We start from the raw sequence: 15,024 nt of genomic DNA, 5'->3' as shown, positions 1-15,024 counted from the left end.
TCGCGTGCAAATGTTTATTTTATTCGAAATCTTTAATAGCATTAAAAAAAAATCTTGGAAACATGACCGCAAAACATTCACTCCCAACAAATACTAATTTGTTGTAACTAATCGTACTGACAAATTCAAGTGTATGACCGCACGCTGTATATATCAGCACGCACACCACTTCAATTGATTGTTGTAGATGAATAAACGAATGTTGTGTTGCCCCCCGTTCACGCTCACACAGTCCACAACTGTGCACGTTTCGTCTATTGTTCAACGAATACAAGCCGGTTATGGAAATGGCAGCATTCATCTGTTTGCCTTCTTCGTGCGTCAACTCAACAAAGTTTCGCTATAGGCAACCAGTTTATTTTCTTGTGAAGTTTTGTTTTGAACGCATGTGTTTCGATTTTTCGGTGCCCAATGTGTTATAATCGAGTGTGTTTTCAATTCTTTCTCAATTTTTATACACGATTCAAGTGTTTTAGATTAACGGGTTTTTATTGAAAAATAAAAATAATACAAAAACATGATTTCATTTATCTGGTGTAAATTTAATTTTGTGATGTTGTTTCGGTGAGAATGCGATTGTATTGAGAAAGAATATGAGGTCATTGCCAATTTATTAGTATTCGGTGTATCAATTGACCCTGAAAATATTCGACAAAACAGTCAATCAGTGACATCATATCAAATGGCTACTGTCGACGTTAAAACTAGTCATACCGAAGCAATAAACGGTACAGCCGCTGGTACTGCTGGTGGTCCTGCGGCAGCGGCTGCAGCTGTAAAAACAAGTGCAATTAAAAATGAAAACGAAATAAGCATTAAAACTTTCATATGGGCAATTGTAAAGAAAGCAACAGTGATCAATGCCATTTACCTCGTTGGATACATGAACTGGTCGATTGCATGGCTCATTACACCCATGATTTTGATTGAAACACATAACTATTGGCGCGAAACAAACGGTGCCAATCGTAAATTTGTACGGAAAATTGCCAGACAATCAGCGGCCACGAACGAGAAAGATGTGATTTTAGCCAATATCAAAGATCTACCATCATGGGTAATATTCATTTGTTCGTACAATGTAAACATTTTGTTATTTGCTATTCGAATCAATAAATTTCACGATCTCTTTCAGGTCTACTTTCCCGATTTTCAACGCTGCGAATGGGCAAACAGCGTAAGTGTTACAACGATAACGAATAGTCAAAACATTTTTTTTTTCTTTCTCACATTGCAAATGTAGCGCTCGTTAATTTATTATGGTGTTCACTTTTAGATATTACAACAAATCTGGCCGAATGTGAATGATTTTCTAAAAAACTTTGTGAAAAATTGGTTGGAGAAAAAAATTCGTAAATCTCTTTCGAAAAAGAAACTAAATGATTTCGAATTTGACCGCAACCGGATTTTATTCGGTACAACGCCGCCACGAATTGGCGGTTTAAAAGTGTACGATAAAAATATCTCCCGTGACGAAATCATTGTGGATATGGAATTGATTTTTATGAGCGATTGTAACGTTAATTTCAAGTTGGCCGGAATGTCAGCGTCTTTGCAAGACTTTGAAATTCATGGAATGCTTCGAGTTATTATGAAACCGCTGATTTCAAAGGCACCATTCATTGGAGGATTGCAGATTTTCTTCTTGGATAAGCCTCACATCGATTTTAATTTATGCGGAGCGAGTGAAGTTTTAAAAGTACCTTATTTAGGTGATATACTTCGGCGGGTCATTGCGAAGAAAATCGCTAAAATCATGGTTTGGCCAAACAAATATCCAATCAAATTGACCAAAAAAACAACGACAGCCGCAATACGAATGCCCCAACCGGAGGTAAGTAATGTGATGAATGAATAAATGAAATATTTCATTTATTCATTATGATGATGATGATGTGATGTATGGCTGACGTCATACACTCATACATATTTCAGGGCGTTTTGAGAATTAACATTGTGGAAGCAAGAGATTTGATCAAACAAGATATTGGCGGCAAATCAGATCCATATGCGTAAGTTACAACGATAACGCGATTCAAAACAAATAACCAAATTTTTTTTATCCACCGTCGTAAATGTAGCGCTCGTTAATTCATCATGTGTTCACTTTCAGAATTTGCAATATTGGAACGCAACAATTTCGTACACGAACGATTTACAATAATTTGAATCCAGTATGGAACTACTGGTGTGAGGTAATGCTTCATGCAATTATAATTATGATCATACCGAGAATTTTGTTGTACTAATCAAGTGTGTTCTCCAATAATGATAATAGGCTTGTATTGATGTCAAATGTCCAAGGTCAATTGTTTTTGAATTGTGAGTTTCAAACGAACGAATAAAATCATTACCAAAATCACTCAAATTTGTTTCCCATTGCAGGCTCGATTGGGACCGAGCTGGTGGCTCTGATCCACTCGGAAGGTAACAAACCTAGCTAATAGTTTTACTGTGTTCAATTTGTGTGTACTAAATTTTTGAACAAATGGAACAATCAGCTCCACGTGTAATTGCTTTTATCAGTAAAATGATTACTTTTTATCACATTGATAACATTTTATTGATTTTCGATATTTAGTGCGACGATTGATATAAGTCATGTCGTGAAAAATGGATCGTTGGATACGGTTGGTTATTATTTTACTTTTGAAACGAACGTAAAAAAGCGTTTAATAATCGATTAATTACAGTGGATTTATCTCGAAGGAGTGAAGCATGGAGAATTGCACGTCCGGTTTACTTGGTATGAGCTATCTCCTGCGTATGGAGATTTGCGTGCGGTGAGCTTTAAATGATGAAATAAATTCATTATTAAATTCACTCAATTTTATTTTCCATTGCAGGCTCTTGCTGAAACCAAATTATTACAGATCACAAAGTTAAGTAGCGCCGTTTTATCGGTTTACATTGACTCCGCGAGCGATCTTCCGCAAATCGATGATGATTGTAAACCAGATCCGTTCGTTATGTTAACGGTTGGGAATGTCGAATGGAAAACTTCGTCGAAAAAGGAAACCGATTCACCAGTGTTTGAGCAAGGTTTTACATTCCTTGTGGCGAATCCAGAGCAAGATATACTTCAAATTCGAGGTTTAAATTCGCTTCGTGTACATGTCACCATGAAAATCCAATTTAACAACAAGCTCAACATACAAATTATAATTCGGTCAATTTATGTTCTTTGTGTTTTTTTTCTTCTATTCAGTGGCGGGCAAAAATCCGGACGAAAAACATGGCGATCGTCTTGGCCGTTTGTCATTCAATATATGTGAACTTCTCACTCAAAATGATTTACAAATTGTTTCACAACCATTCGAACTGAAGAAGTCGGGCCCAACGTCGAAAATCATCATGTCATTGGCGCTGAAAATTTTAAAACGTTCTGAAAACGGATCCAGTGAATTGACTCCTTTGGAAGATACACCCATTGAAGAAGCTGAAGAGCCACAAGAGGATAATGCTGTGTCAGATGGAGAAAATGCGCCGGAGAGTGATGTGCACGCGGAGAAAGTGTCTAATTTGGGCAGCATCCTTGTGGAGAGTGGCCCACGAAATGGAGAGTCTTCCTTGTGTTGCTATGGATTGGGCAGTATAAAACTGACTCTACATTACAGCATTGAACTTCAATACTTGTCGGTTACTGTTCATAAAATTATGTGAGTCCAAACGAAATGGTTTTTTTTTCTTTCAATAATGCCGTTATCGTTTACATCGTTCATCTCTTTACAGAAACATTCCAGTAAAAGATCAATCTGTCGCGTTGAATACGTATGTGAAGCTCTATCTGCTGCCAGGAAGATCATCCGACTCGAAACGAAAAACCAAAGTTGTCAAAGACTCAAGTGATCCAATTTATGAAGAAAACTTCAGATATCTACTCTCGCCAGCAGAATTGAGAGATCGAAAATTGGAGGTAGTTGTGTCTACACGAAATGCATTCTATGCACTTCTACACGGATCGGGTTCGATCGTTGGAAAGGTAAGCAAATGAAAAGGAAAATTATATGGACAGGGTAGTAATAATTAATATTGGATATTTTTACAGGTTCAACTTAGCCTAGACGATGCAGAAATTGCAAACGGAGTTACCAATTTTTACGACCTTCTACCAGAAAATGAGTTAGATTAGAAAAATGAATATTTGCTGGGGATAATTTATTGAGTGACAGCATCAAATTTAACTTCCAATGACGAGTTTTAAGCAATTTTTATATGAATTTTAAGCGAAATCAAACGAAAATACTTTTGAATAGAATATATATGCTTAATTAATGCTCAATTTGTTTTCTTATTTTGAATTCTCTAGTCGAGCAAAGCATTAGCTCAATGAATAAAATGTGAAGAAAATATTATCGCTCTATCTTATGTAGAACGTTGACAAAACCAGAGAATACTATGAGATATTTTAAATCATATGGGATAGAAAGATCGCATAAAAATATCAAATATTTTTATGCGATATTTCTATCCCATATGAACATAGGGGTGTAGCAACGACCAAAAAATATATGTATTTCATCAAGTTTATCAAGCTCTTTCCAAGTTTATGCATAGTGTCGAACTTTTGTTCAAGCTCTACCATCTAAATGTACAGTAAAATAATTTACGGGCACGACGTTAGATGGCGTTTTTTCTGGTCAAGAAAGTTGCAATATCCCTTTGCATATAAAAATATCCCATAGTATTCTCTGGATAAAACAAATGATAGCATTGCAAAATATTTGTGATTCCAAACGATTTCTGTCTTTTGGTACAATTTGAGATGATTTTCTCATGTCCAGATCAACCAGTAAATTCCTTTAATATCATAAAATATTTGAAGGTGATGTTCATAATCTTAAATATTCAAAAATAAAATATTCAATATAATTTTATAGGTATGTATGTTTGCTAGTTTCCACCTGTTTAAATGCGTCTCTAGTGCACTGAATGTTGCCGAATCCTCTGAGATAAATTTCCTTATGCGCGAGAGAAATGGCCATGGGAATGCATTTTTGCATGTCCAATGGGAGATCATACCACTCAAGTTGATAAAAAGCACTATCAACATTACAAAAGCATTCGGTTACATGACTTCCAAAATGACAGAATAAATAGAGCCAAGATGTAACCGGTAAGATCATGATAGTAGTATGCCAAATGCTAGCGAAATTTCCAGATTCCAAAAACTTGAAAATAAATAGAAAACTATAAACTGTTGATGCAAACAAAAATTTCATCATCAATTTTACCATATTGAATTCTAGAAATAGACCGCATGCGGAGACTGTTGCGTATAGGAAAAAGGCCAAAATCAAACTTTTGTTTGTATCCGAGAAAAGATTTGCAAACCATATCGACTCTGAATGAAATTCAATGATGTTTAACAGTTTTTCCTTTATCTTAAGCTGTTTTCTTTTGGCCACGTTTTTAATCCCACGTGCGGTCATGATGTCTTTGTTCAATTGACGCAAGCATTCTTCGATGTCCAAGATGAATGCTGGCACAAAAGTGCAAAATCCAGCAACTAAAATCAAAACCGACCCAAACATTTCGCCCGATGCATATATTGTTGGTGCTTGAATAAATACGCATAAAACGTATCCTGATGGCGTTTTCCAGTTAAATGGGTACCTTTTGAGATAAAGAAAATACGTAGATAGTGCATAAATTTGGTAAGAATACAAAATCATGATAATTTCTAGAAGAGTAAAATTTCAAAGGCTTTTTACAAGACTTATTGAGTAAATTTTTCACTCAATAAAGACTTTTATGTGCTTTGAATCAAAGCCAATTACTCGGCTGGAAAAATCTGCTGGAATGATTCGTTCGAATAGTCCGATGAAATGTACTTCACAATAGAAAACACGATTGGAAGCAAGGAAAACAACGGAACTATAACTTCCATCATCAAAGTATGTAATATCTTCGTCACCATTTCCATTCGGCTATTGATTTCATCATAAATTTTATCGATTCCACTATGTTGTTTCCCTATTTTGTGAAGGAAAATATAATAAATTCATTTGTAATTTGCGATAATTCATCATTTATGCTCACTTTTTTCCATTGTTTTACTCAAATCCGTGAACAGTGCCGTATATTCGTCCCTTTGCCAAACGCAGATGCAATACCACAAAGCAAGTAACAATGAACTCAACAAATAAATTGACATTCCGGTATAATCCTTAAATGTTTGAGCCGTGGATAGAACATGCCACAATGTGGCCAGAAAATAGCACACGAAAATTGCAAATAGAATACAGTTCCATAGGTAAATCAAAATCTTTGCATAAGGATTAGAACTCCACGGCAGAATTCCAAGCCGACGCAAGTAAGTCTTTAGATTTTTGAAAGATTCCATTTTTGATTAGCGTTGTTAGCGAACGCTTCCTTAACTTCAAATGGTTCTTTTCTAGCTTTTGTTTCAATTTATATGCCTGAGCGCGACGCATTAATTAAATTACTATTCAACGATAATTTTGTTTTAAGTTTTTACCGTTACATGAAATGTAAGCGTTTCTTTGATTTTCTCCATTCGAATTCCAAAGTAGAACCTTTTAATTCCAAACCAAATTTCAGTTCTATGCTTAATTATTATTTGTGAACTGTAGGGCAAACTACAAGTTGGAACTAGAAAATATGATTGCCAATACGGACAAATTATAGTTTTGATGAAACTTCGGCTTTTTTTCTTGGAAATTATTGTTTTGACGAAAATTTTTTGAAACAGATACATTTTTGGTGTACATTTCATGTAACATATCCAATCATGGTTTGTCACGTAGTACCAAACAAGCGTAGGGTGGTAATATGTTAGTTTCAAATAAATGTTGAATTGCATTGATTTGCCTATGAAACTGAGGCTGCTCGTGTCTCCACTGTTGTGACTTACTTCGTTTTTGCTCTTAGTTGCCACCCAGAGCACACGAGACCCAAATTGGATTGTTTTTTTTTTCGAACATTCTAAGATTATCTAAAGCGAGAATAGTCGTAACAGACTTGTTTCTTCTGTATAGCAATTTGAAGCTCTTGTTATCTTTCAGTTTAAAAAAGAGAAAAGTTTTTAATGAGACAACACACGCTATTTAATGAAAGAATGGAGGTGAACGTCTCGAGGCAAATTAAAAGGAATAATTTCCTTAAAATTTGCTATCCAATAACGGGTATGTGTAATTATTTTGTCGGAATATTGTCTGATGTATTACTATTATATTACTTCACCTCTATGTATTAGGCCATTGAATTATTGATAAATCAATGAGATTCACTTTATGTTACAAATGAATTAAGTCACATATAAATTCGTATTTCTCCCAAAATTACGATTAAAAGAAATTGCGAAAATTATTTGTTTTTTCAAGTACATACGGATTTACCATCATCTCTGATCCTTTGAAATTTATGATAAAACGAGAAGAATGAATTCAGTCGCACAATTAAAATGTATCTGATAGGGGCCACATTTACAAACATCTCCACATATATAGAATGCATTTTTGGGGGGAGTTCATACCACGCAAGTTGATGAAAAGCATTGTCAACATTACCGAAACTTTCAGTCAATTGATTACCAAAATGACAGAACAGATAGAGCTCAGATGTAATTGGTAAAGCAATGAAACCAACGTGCCAAACGCTCGCAAAATGCCCAGCCTCTAGAAGCTTCAAAATTTGAAAGAAAATAATAAGATTTGAATGCCACTCCAATTACCATATTCATTTGTAGGAATAAATTGCAGGTGTACAGGAAAAAAGCCAAAATAAGACTTTTATTTGTATCTGAAAAGCTTGATTGGAGAGAACGCTTTTTATATTATTCGTGTTGAAACGACACACATGAAACATTTAACCATATCGACTCCGAATGAAATTTAATGATGTCAAACAGTTTTTTCTTTGTCTCCATCTGTTCTATCACAGACAAGTTTCCCCTTTTAATCATAGCAATCAAATCTCCATTCAATTGAAGCAAGTTTTCAATGTCTGAGATGAATGCTGTAACAAATAGACAAAATCCAACATTTAAAATCAAAACATACACGAATATTTGACCCGCTGCAAATATTGTTGCTGTTTGAATACATGCGCATATGACGTATCCAAATGGCGATTTTCAATTAAATGGGTACCTGGTCAAAGTGAAAAATATGGTTAAAAATTAGAATGAATACTAGACTTCGAGGTAAACTACGCTTTGAAATGATTCGTTGGAATAACGCGACGAAATGTATTTCACAAACGATGAAACAGCTGGGAGTAGAGTAAACATCGGTGTGATGATATATGTAATCAGAATATGCAATTTTTTGGACACTGTTTCAATTTTTCCATTGATTTCATCATAGATTTTATTTACTCTTCTTTGACTGATCCACAAATATTCTTCTTTTAATTTTTGCTCCCATTTATATATATATACAATCTTCGTCAAACCACTTTCGTGTGCTTAATTTTTTCTTCAAAGGGTAGAGTTGTTTTTCAATCACGCGAACACCACCATTTTTTCAATTAATTTCGGTTAATGGACGTCTCGAGGCCAAGTGGACAGAGTAATATTCGTTTGAATCATGATGAATTCGAATTAGTTTAATATTTTCAAGTCAAATTGAAGATTTTAATCATGTCTGGTGTCTATTGTATTAAATTTACCAATACAAATGAAAAATTTCATTGGTAGAATCACGTTTCACCAATAGACTCTCTCTCTCTCTCTCTCTCTTTTCATTTGGAATGAATTACATTTCCATACAATTTTTTATTCTATTCCAAGTTTGAAAAATTGTACAAAAGTGCGTTACGTAAAAATAGATGTTGTTGGCATCTATATTTCGAGTATACATCAAGTTGTTTTGTAAATTTGCGAATAAAAATATTCATTTACAAGGGGCTGGTTTTTGTCGTCTAACTCTTCAACAAACTGACATATCGAAAATCTCGCTTTAGAAATACAAAAACTAATTTAAAAAAACGTACAAAGTTGTTACAACTGTGCATGTGATATTTTATTATTTAGCCGAAATATAAATGTATTTCATGAATAATTATAAAGTATTCAGTTTTAAATTTAATAGTGTCAATAATATTCATATTCTACAATTCGGTCAAAGGTTTTGGTTTTGATTGTGATTTGGACGCTGAGATCATTTATTAATCATTAAATTGCTTTAATACCATAAAATATGAGAAAGTGGTCTTCATAATCTTAAATATTCGAAAATAAAATATTCAATGAAATTTCATAGAAACAATGTATATTTGCTTGAATGCTTTTTCACCTGCTTGAATACGTCCCTGGTGCAGTGAATGCTAGCAAAGCCCCGAAGATAAATCTCTTGATGAGCGAGAGAAATGGAAATCGGAATGCATTTTTGCATGTCCAATGGGAGTTCATACCACGCAAGTTGATAAAAAGCATTGTCAACATTACCGAAACTTTCAGTTACTTGATTTCCAAAATGACAAAACAGATAGAGCCAAAATGTGACTGGCGAAGCAATGATACCAGTATGCGTTAAAACTGTAGCAAAGTGACCAGCCTCGAAAAGCTTGAAAATTGAAAAAACAAATGATAAGATCTCAAAACACCATCAACAATAAGATCCTCGAAAATAGTTTGTTTTCAATTACCATGTTAATTTGTAGAAATAAACTGCATATGGACATCGTTGTGTACAGGAAGAAAACCAAAATAAGACTTTTAGTTGTGTCCGAGAAGTAATTTATAAACCTAAATGAGCAAAATCATGATTAGAAAAAATGATTTTTTTTCGAGAATTGCAAACACAAACTTAACCATATCGACTCCGAATGAAATTCAATGATGCCAAACAATTTCTTCTTCATCTCGATTTTTTCTTTCATCGGTAAATGTTCACGTTTAACAGCAGTGTTGATGTCCCGATTGAACTGAAACAAGTTTTCTTCAATGTCCAATATAAATGCTTTTGCAATTATGCAAAATCCAGCAACTAAAATCAAAACCGTCACAAAGATTTCACCGGCTACAAAATCTGTTATCGTTTGAATGGATGCGCATAGAATGTATCCAAATGGTGTTTTCCAGTTAAATGGGTACCTTTGTAAAGAAAATTAAAAATGAATGTTCTAGAAGGATGAACAATGTTCATTGAACATCTTTTTGAGTTCTTGCTCAACAAAATGTGAATTTTTTCGTTTTGATCGGCAACTTTTCTGATTTGCAGCCTGGCTACAAGAGAGCAAGTACTAAGAAAGACGTTTCTATTTTAAAGCATCTTTAAGTAAATTAAACGAAAGGGAAATTACTTCGCTGGGTAAATTTGTTGAAAAGATTCACTGGAATAGCCCGACGAAATGTATTTAACAAATGATAGAAAAATCGGAAGTTGCGTCAAAATCGGTACGATAATGTAACTAATCATTGTATGCAGCTTTTTCGACACCGTTTCGATTTGGACATTGGTTTTATCATAGATTTTATCGATCGTTCCATTCTGTTTTCCTATGTAGTAAAGGTAGTCAGTCAAATAGTCATTTTTAAAAGTCTTGACTCAATTTTCGCTCACTTTTTTCCATTATTTCGTCCAAATCAATAAACAGTGTAGCGTATTTATTCCTTTGCCAAACACAAACTGAATACCATAAAATAGTTAGCAATCCACTCAATAAGTAAAACGAAGTTTCATTAAGTTCCTTAAATGTCCAAGTCATGGATAGAATAAGCCACAATGGAGTGACAAAATAAGATATGTAGAATCCAAATAAAATACAGTTCAACACAAAGATGAACACTTTTGCTTTGGGATTGGAATTGTATGGCAGAATTCCAAGCCAGCGTAGGTAAGTTTTTAAACTTTTGAAAAATTCCATTTTCAATGGAAGATACTAGTGCTAACTGTTAGCTGATTGACCTTCAAATGATTTAAGTTCAATATTGTCTTCAACTTTTATACCGTTCTGGCCGATAAATTTACAACAAATATTGATTTTCATGTAATTTCTTTTGAAGACACGTCCCAAAGTTTCCAGACTTCGAAGAGTAATTCGTTAACGATATCAAAGGAAATTCTTTTACGTTTTATTCTTTTCTACTAGTCTGCAAAGGATTAAGGTCATTTATGGGGTATTGCAAAGTTTGCTGAACTATTCATCCAATGAACATCCCAAGATCAAATGACACTGTAGTAATTTTTTGAACTTTTGAAATGAACGATTCTACACATGAAATTCAAGTTTTAGCAGGTGGCGAGTGTAATTCAACCTCATACTACGTTTTGTCAACTTGGCTCAATATATCGAGAACGAGCGTTTCCAAACTTTTTGTCAGTGATGTTAAAAAAATGGACTTAGAAAACTACCATTTTTTCGTCGAAAAAATATGGGTCTCTGAACGCCGTTTTTCCCACAAATTTGGTCTAAAATCGGCATTTCTTCATTTAATAACATCACTGACAAAAAGTTTAGAAAGTAGTATGAGGTTGAATTACACTCGCCACCTACTAAAATCTGCATTTCATATGTAGAATCGTTCATTTTTTTGTTAATTAATATGCAAAGAATGCATTTGAATGATTATAATTATTTTCCAAAGTTTTAAATTGATTTTACGGTGTCTGTTATCAATGAAAAAGGCATCTGAAGAAGTTTATGAATTCAAGTAACTTTTCATGAAATTTCACGATATATTTACCTTTTTCGAAGACATTTTCAATGATTTCTTATTGGAATTTGAAATGATTTGCTGTAGAATAAAATGAAAGAATACGTTCATTTGAATACGCTTTATCCACATATATAACTTTTTATTACATTCTGAAAGATTTTCTACAGACAATTTTTTTTTTTGCATTTATTCTGACATTTTAGTATACATCAAGAAGTATTGTAGATGTGCACAACATTTATTTTATTAGATGCTTTACGATTGATATGTTTAATGTTTAACTGTAATAGAAAACATGTCATGACAACATTTTTTCAGTAATACCAAATATATGTCATTAGAATCAAATACAAAAAAATGCCAAAGTGCAATATTTTTGTGGTTTTTCCATGAAGAGTGGCAGAATGTGGGAAATTTTCATGTCTTCTCGACTCACTTATTCGCTAAATTGCCTCAACACACTCGTATACGAAAAAGTAGATTTCATGATCTGCAATAATCAGAAATGAAATCATTGATTATAATTTTATGTGTGCATTTGCCAAGGGGCGAACTACTACTGAAAACCGGTTTTCAGTACTTTTCAGTATCAAGAAAAAAAATTCAGTGGTTTTCAGTACTTTCAGTCAATTCAGTAGTGATTCGCCCCTTGGCATTTGCGGTATGTGTCACCTTTTTGAACGTATCCTTCGTGCAATTGATGCTGCCGAATCCTTGAAGATAAATTTCCTTTTGAGCGAGAGAAATGGCCATCGGAATGCATTTTTGCATGTCCAATGGGAGTTCATACCACGAAAGTTGATAAAAAGCATTGTCAACATTACCGAAACTTTCAGTTAGTTGATCTCCAAAATGACAGAACAGATAGAGCCAAAATATAATTGGGGAAGCAACGAAACCGACATGCCAAATGCTAACAAAATTTCCATCCTCAAAAAGCTTGAAAATATTTTTAAAAAAATCAAGATTTTAATAAAATAACGATTGAATTTATGATTTCAACACTATGAAGTTTTCAAATGCCAAAAATGACAATATACTCGAAGCGATGTAAATGATTTAAATTCATACTAGAATTTCATCCTTAGAATTATTCGAAAAGTTTAATTACCATATTAATTTGTAGAAATAAATTGCATATGGATATTGTTGTAAATAAGAAAAAGACCAGGATAAGGCTGCTATTTGTATCCGAGAAGTGATTTGTAAACCTGCGTGAAGAAAATCACGTCATTCTTTCAATAGGAGTCGAAAATACACACAAACTGAACACTTAACCATATCGACTCCGAATGAAATTCAATAATGCCAATCAGTTTCTCCTTTAGCTCGACTCGTTCTTTCGTGCACAAATTCAGACGATCAATTTCAGTTTCAAAATCCTCATTCAATTGAAGCAAGTTGTCTTGAATATCTGAAATAAATGCTCGCACAAATATGCAAAATCCAACAACTAAAATCAAAACAGATACGAATATTTGGCCCGCTGCATGTACTGTTATTGTTTGAATAAATGCGCACACCATGTATCCAAATGGAGTTTTCCAATTAAACGGATACCTTTGTAAAGAAAATTAAAAATGAATGTTCTAGAAGGATGAACATCTTTTTGAGTTCTTGCTCAACAAAATGTGAATTTTTTCGTTTTGATCGGCAACTTTTCTGATTTGCAGCCTGGCTACAAGAGAGCAAGTACTAAGAAAGACTTTTCTATTTTAAAGCATCTTTAAGTAAATTAAACGGAAGGGAAATTACTTCGCTGGGTAAATTTGTTGAAAAGATTCACTAGAATAGCCCGACGAAATGTACTTGGCAAGAGATAATAAAATCGGGAGCAGAGTAAACATTGGTACCACAATCCGCATCAACAGAATATCCAATTTTTTCGACACTTCTTCAATTTGCCTATTAATTTCATCATACATTTTACCGGTCGAAATATTTTGCTTCCCTAATTTAGTGAAAAAGAAAATAAATTTAATCCATCATTTACTATTTTAAGATAATAATTTTTACTTACTTTTTTCAATTATTCCATCCAAACCAACAAAGAGCTTGGCATACTTGTCCTTTTGCCAAACGCAAACCGAATACCACAATGTTACTAACAATGAATTCAATAGGTAAATTGAAATTTCAGTATAATCTTTGAATGTTCGAGTTGTGGATAGAAGTTTCCACAATGGAGTAAAAAAATAAGCGATGTAAATTCCAAATAAAATGCAAATCCGTAGAGTGGCGAAAATCTTTGCTTTAGCATTCGAATCCAACTCTAGAATTCCGATCCAACGTAAGTAAGTTTTTAGAATTTTAAAAGATTTCATTTTCATGATTCGCTCAGAGTGACACTCCCTTGACTGATCGTAAAATGTTCTTCTCAGTGTCTTTTATACAATTTTCTGCATGATTTTTTTTCCCTAAAAATGTAAAATTTTGGTTGACACGCACACACCCAATTTTTTACTCAATTTAAATTAATGAACGTCTGCAAAGGGCAGAGGAATAATGACGCCTTTATATAAGTACATATATCTCTTTAAATCAAAGACTTTGATCTAGTTTATCATCAGAGAAAGACACATTGGTTCTTTGAAGAAGAATAAATATTCTCAGTGCTGTGAGAATATTTATTGGATTGTTAAAATGCGTTGCAGTTTGTGTCTTGAAAAGAAATTTCCATCTAATTCAAATACAACACTTACTTCGTTTGAATTTTACTGTATCTCCAGATATCAGTTTTCCACACTAACAAACTGCAAAAGCAAATGAATAAAAACACCGTTGCAATTTTCTCTCTCTGTTTTTTTTTTTAGTTTCTTTGATTCCCATACAATTTCTTTTTATTCCATTCTCAGTTTCAAAGTTTTCACAAAAGTTCGTTACGTACACACACAATAGTGAGGAGTTAAGTTGTATACTAAAGTGTCATAACCAATACATTCAAATATAGTTGACATATTCGAATGGGATAAATGTCATCTCATTTGTGTATATTTGTTGGTGCTGACATCTGCTTTTGCGATGAACTTTATCCCATTCGAATATGTCAACTATATTTGAATGTATTGGTTATATGACACTTTAGTATAAAACTTAACTCCTCGCTATTGTGTGTGTGTAAGAATAGATTTTTTTTTTTGCATTAATATTTTGACATTTATGGTAAACATCAAGATGTCTTGTAAATGTGCTTGACAGAATTGGTGTTCATCAAATGTGCACAACATTTATTTTGTTAGATGGTTTACAATTAATAGGTTTAATGATTAATTGCATGGGCTACTCTAATATTTAGCCATTCTCAATAATTATAAAGTATTCAATTTTCAATTTTATAGTTTCAATAATATTCATATTCTCTACAATTCGGCCAAAGACGTTGAATGTATTTTGCACGC

General features: G+C 33.4%; 2 protein-coding genes and 1 long non-coding RNA gene across 3 annotated transcripts; 1 reads left to right on the top strand and 2 right to left on the bottom strand.

Moving 5' to 3' along the window:
* Window positions 1-531: 531 nt before the first annotated feature.
* LOC129565725 (uncharacterized) lies at window positions 532-989 on the bottom strand. The gene is made up of 3 exons (XR_008687657.1): window positions 872-989; window positions 715-773; window positions 532-638 (listed from the first exon to the last, which is right to left on the bottom strand). It is a non-coding gene; the product is annotated as an uncharacterized LOC129565725 (long non-coding RNA).
* LOC129565576 (extended synaptotagmin-2-like) lies at window positions 683-4,282 on the top strand. Its single transcript, XM_055440593.1, has 13 exons — window positions 683-1,057; window positions 1,136-1,177; window positions 1,277-1,834; window positions 1,936-2,012; window positions 2,114-2,195; window positions 2,279-2,322; window positions 2,386-2,427; window positions 2,582-2,630; window positions 2,694-2,783; window positions 2,847-3,093; window positions 3,209-3,659; window positions 3,733-3,982; window positions 4,049-4,282. Exons 1-13 carry the CDS (start codon window positions 683-685, stop codon window positions 4,130-4,132), a joined length of 2,391 nt encoding a protein of 796 aa, XP_055296568.1. The 3' UTR covers window positions 4,133-4,282.
* Window positions 4,283-11,783: 7,501 nt separating this feature from the next.
* On the bottom strand, window positions 11,784-13,792 carry LOC129565698 (odorant receptor 22c-like). Its single transcript, XM_055440855.1, has 6 exons — window positions 13,647-13,792; window positions 13,382-13,577; window positions 12,905-13,186; window positions 12,738-12,837; window positions 12,299-12,565; window positions 11,784-12,116 (listed from the first exon to the last, which is right to left on the bottom strand). The coding sequence occupies exons 2-6, from the start codon at window positions 13,549-13,551 to the stop codon at window positions 12,063-12,065; spliced, it is 873 nt and encodes a 290-aa protein (XP_055296830.1). The 5' UTR covers window positions 13,552-13,577; window positions 13,647-13,792; the 3' UTR covers window positions 11,784-12,062.
* Between the last annotated feature and the right edge of the window lie 1,232 nt (window positions 13,793-15,024).

The sequence above is a fragment of the Sitodiplosis mosellana genome, unplaced genomic scaffold (assembly GCF_009176505.1).
Source record: "Sitodiplosis mosellana isolate CC-2019 unplaced genomic scaffold, AAFC_SMos_1.0 Smas_scaffold_1, whole genome shotgun sequence".
Classification (NCBI taxonomy): domain Eukaryota; kingdom Metazoa; phylum Arthropoda; class Insecta; order Diptera; family Cecidomyiidae; genus Sitodiplosis; species Sitodiplosis mosellana.
The sequence above is the reverse complement of the archived record's forward strand: the minus strand, read 5'-3'. Positions and strand labels throughout refer to the sequence as shown.

Coding starts and splice junctions, on each gene's coding strand:
- LOC129565576 (XM_055440593.1), top strand. CDS start 683: ATGGCTACTGTCGACGTTAAAACTAGTCATACCGAAGCAATAAACGGT. Junction 2,196..2,278: donor TATGGAACTACTGGTGTGAG/GTAATGCTTCAT, acceptor TAATGATAATAG/GCTTGTATTGATGTCAAATG. Junction 3,660..3,732: donor GTTACTGTTCATAAAATTAT/GTGAGTCCAAAC, acceptor ATCTCTTTACAG/AAACATTCCAGTAAAAGATC.
- LOC129565698 (XM_055440855.1), bottom strand. CDS start 13,551: ATGTATGATGAAATTAATAGGCAAATTGAAGAAGTGTCGAAAAAATTG. Junction 13,187..13,381: donor CAACAAATTTACCCAGCGAA/GTAATTTCCCTT, acceptor TTCTTTACAAAG/GTATCCGTTTAATTGGAAAA. Junction 12,566..12,737: donor TATTTCTACAAATTAATATG/GTAATTAAACTT, acceptor AATATTTTCAAG/CTTTTTGAGGATGGAAATTT.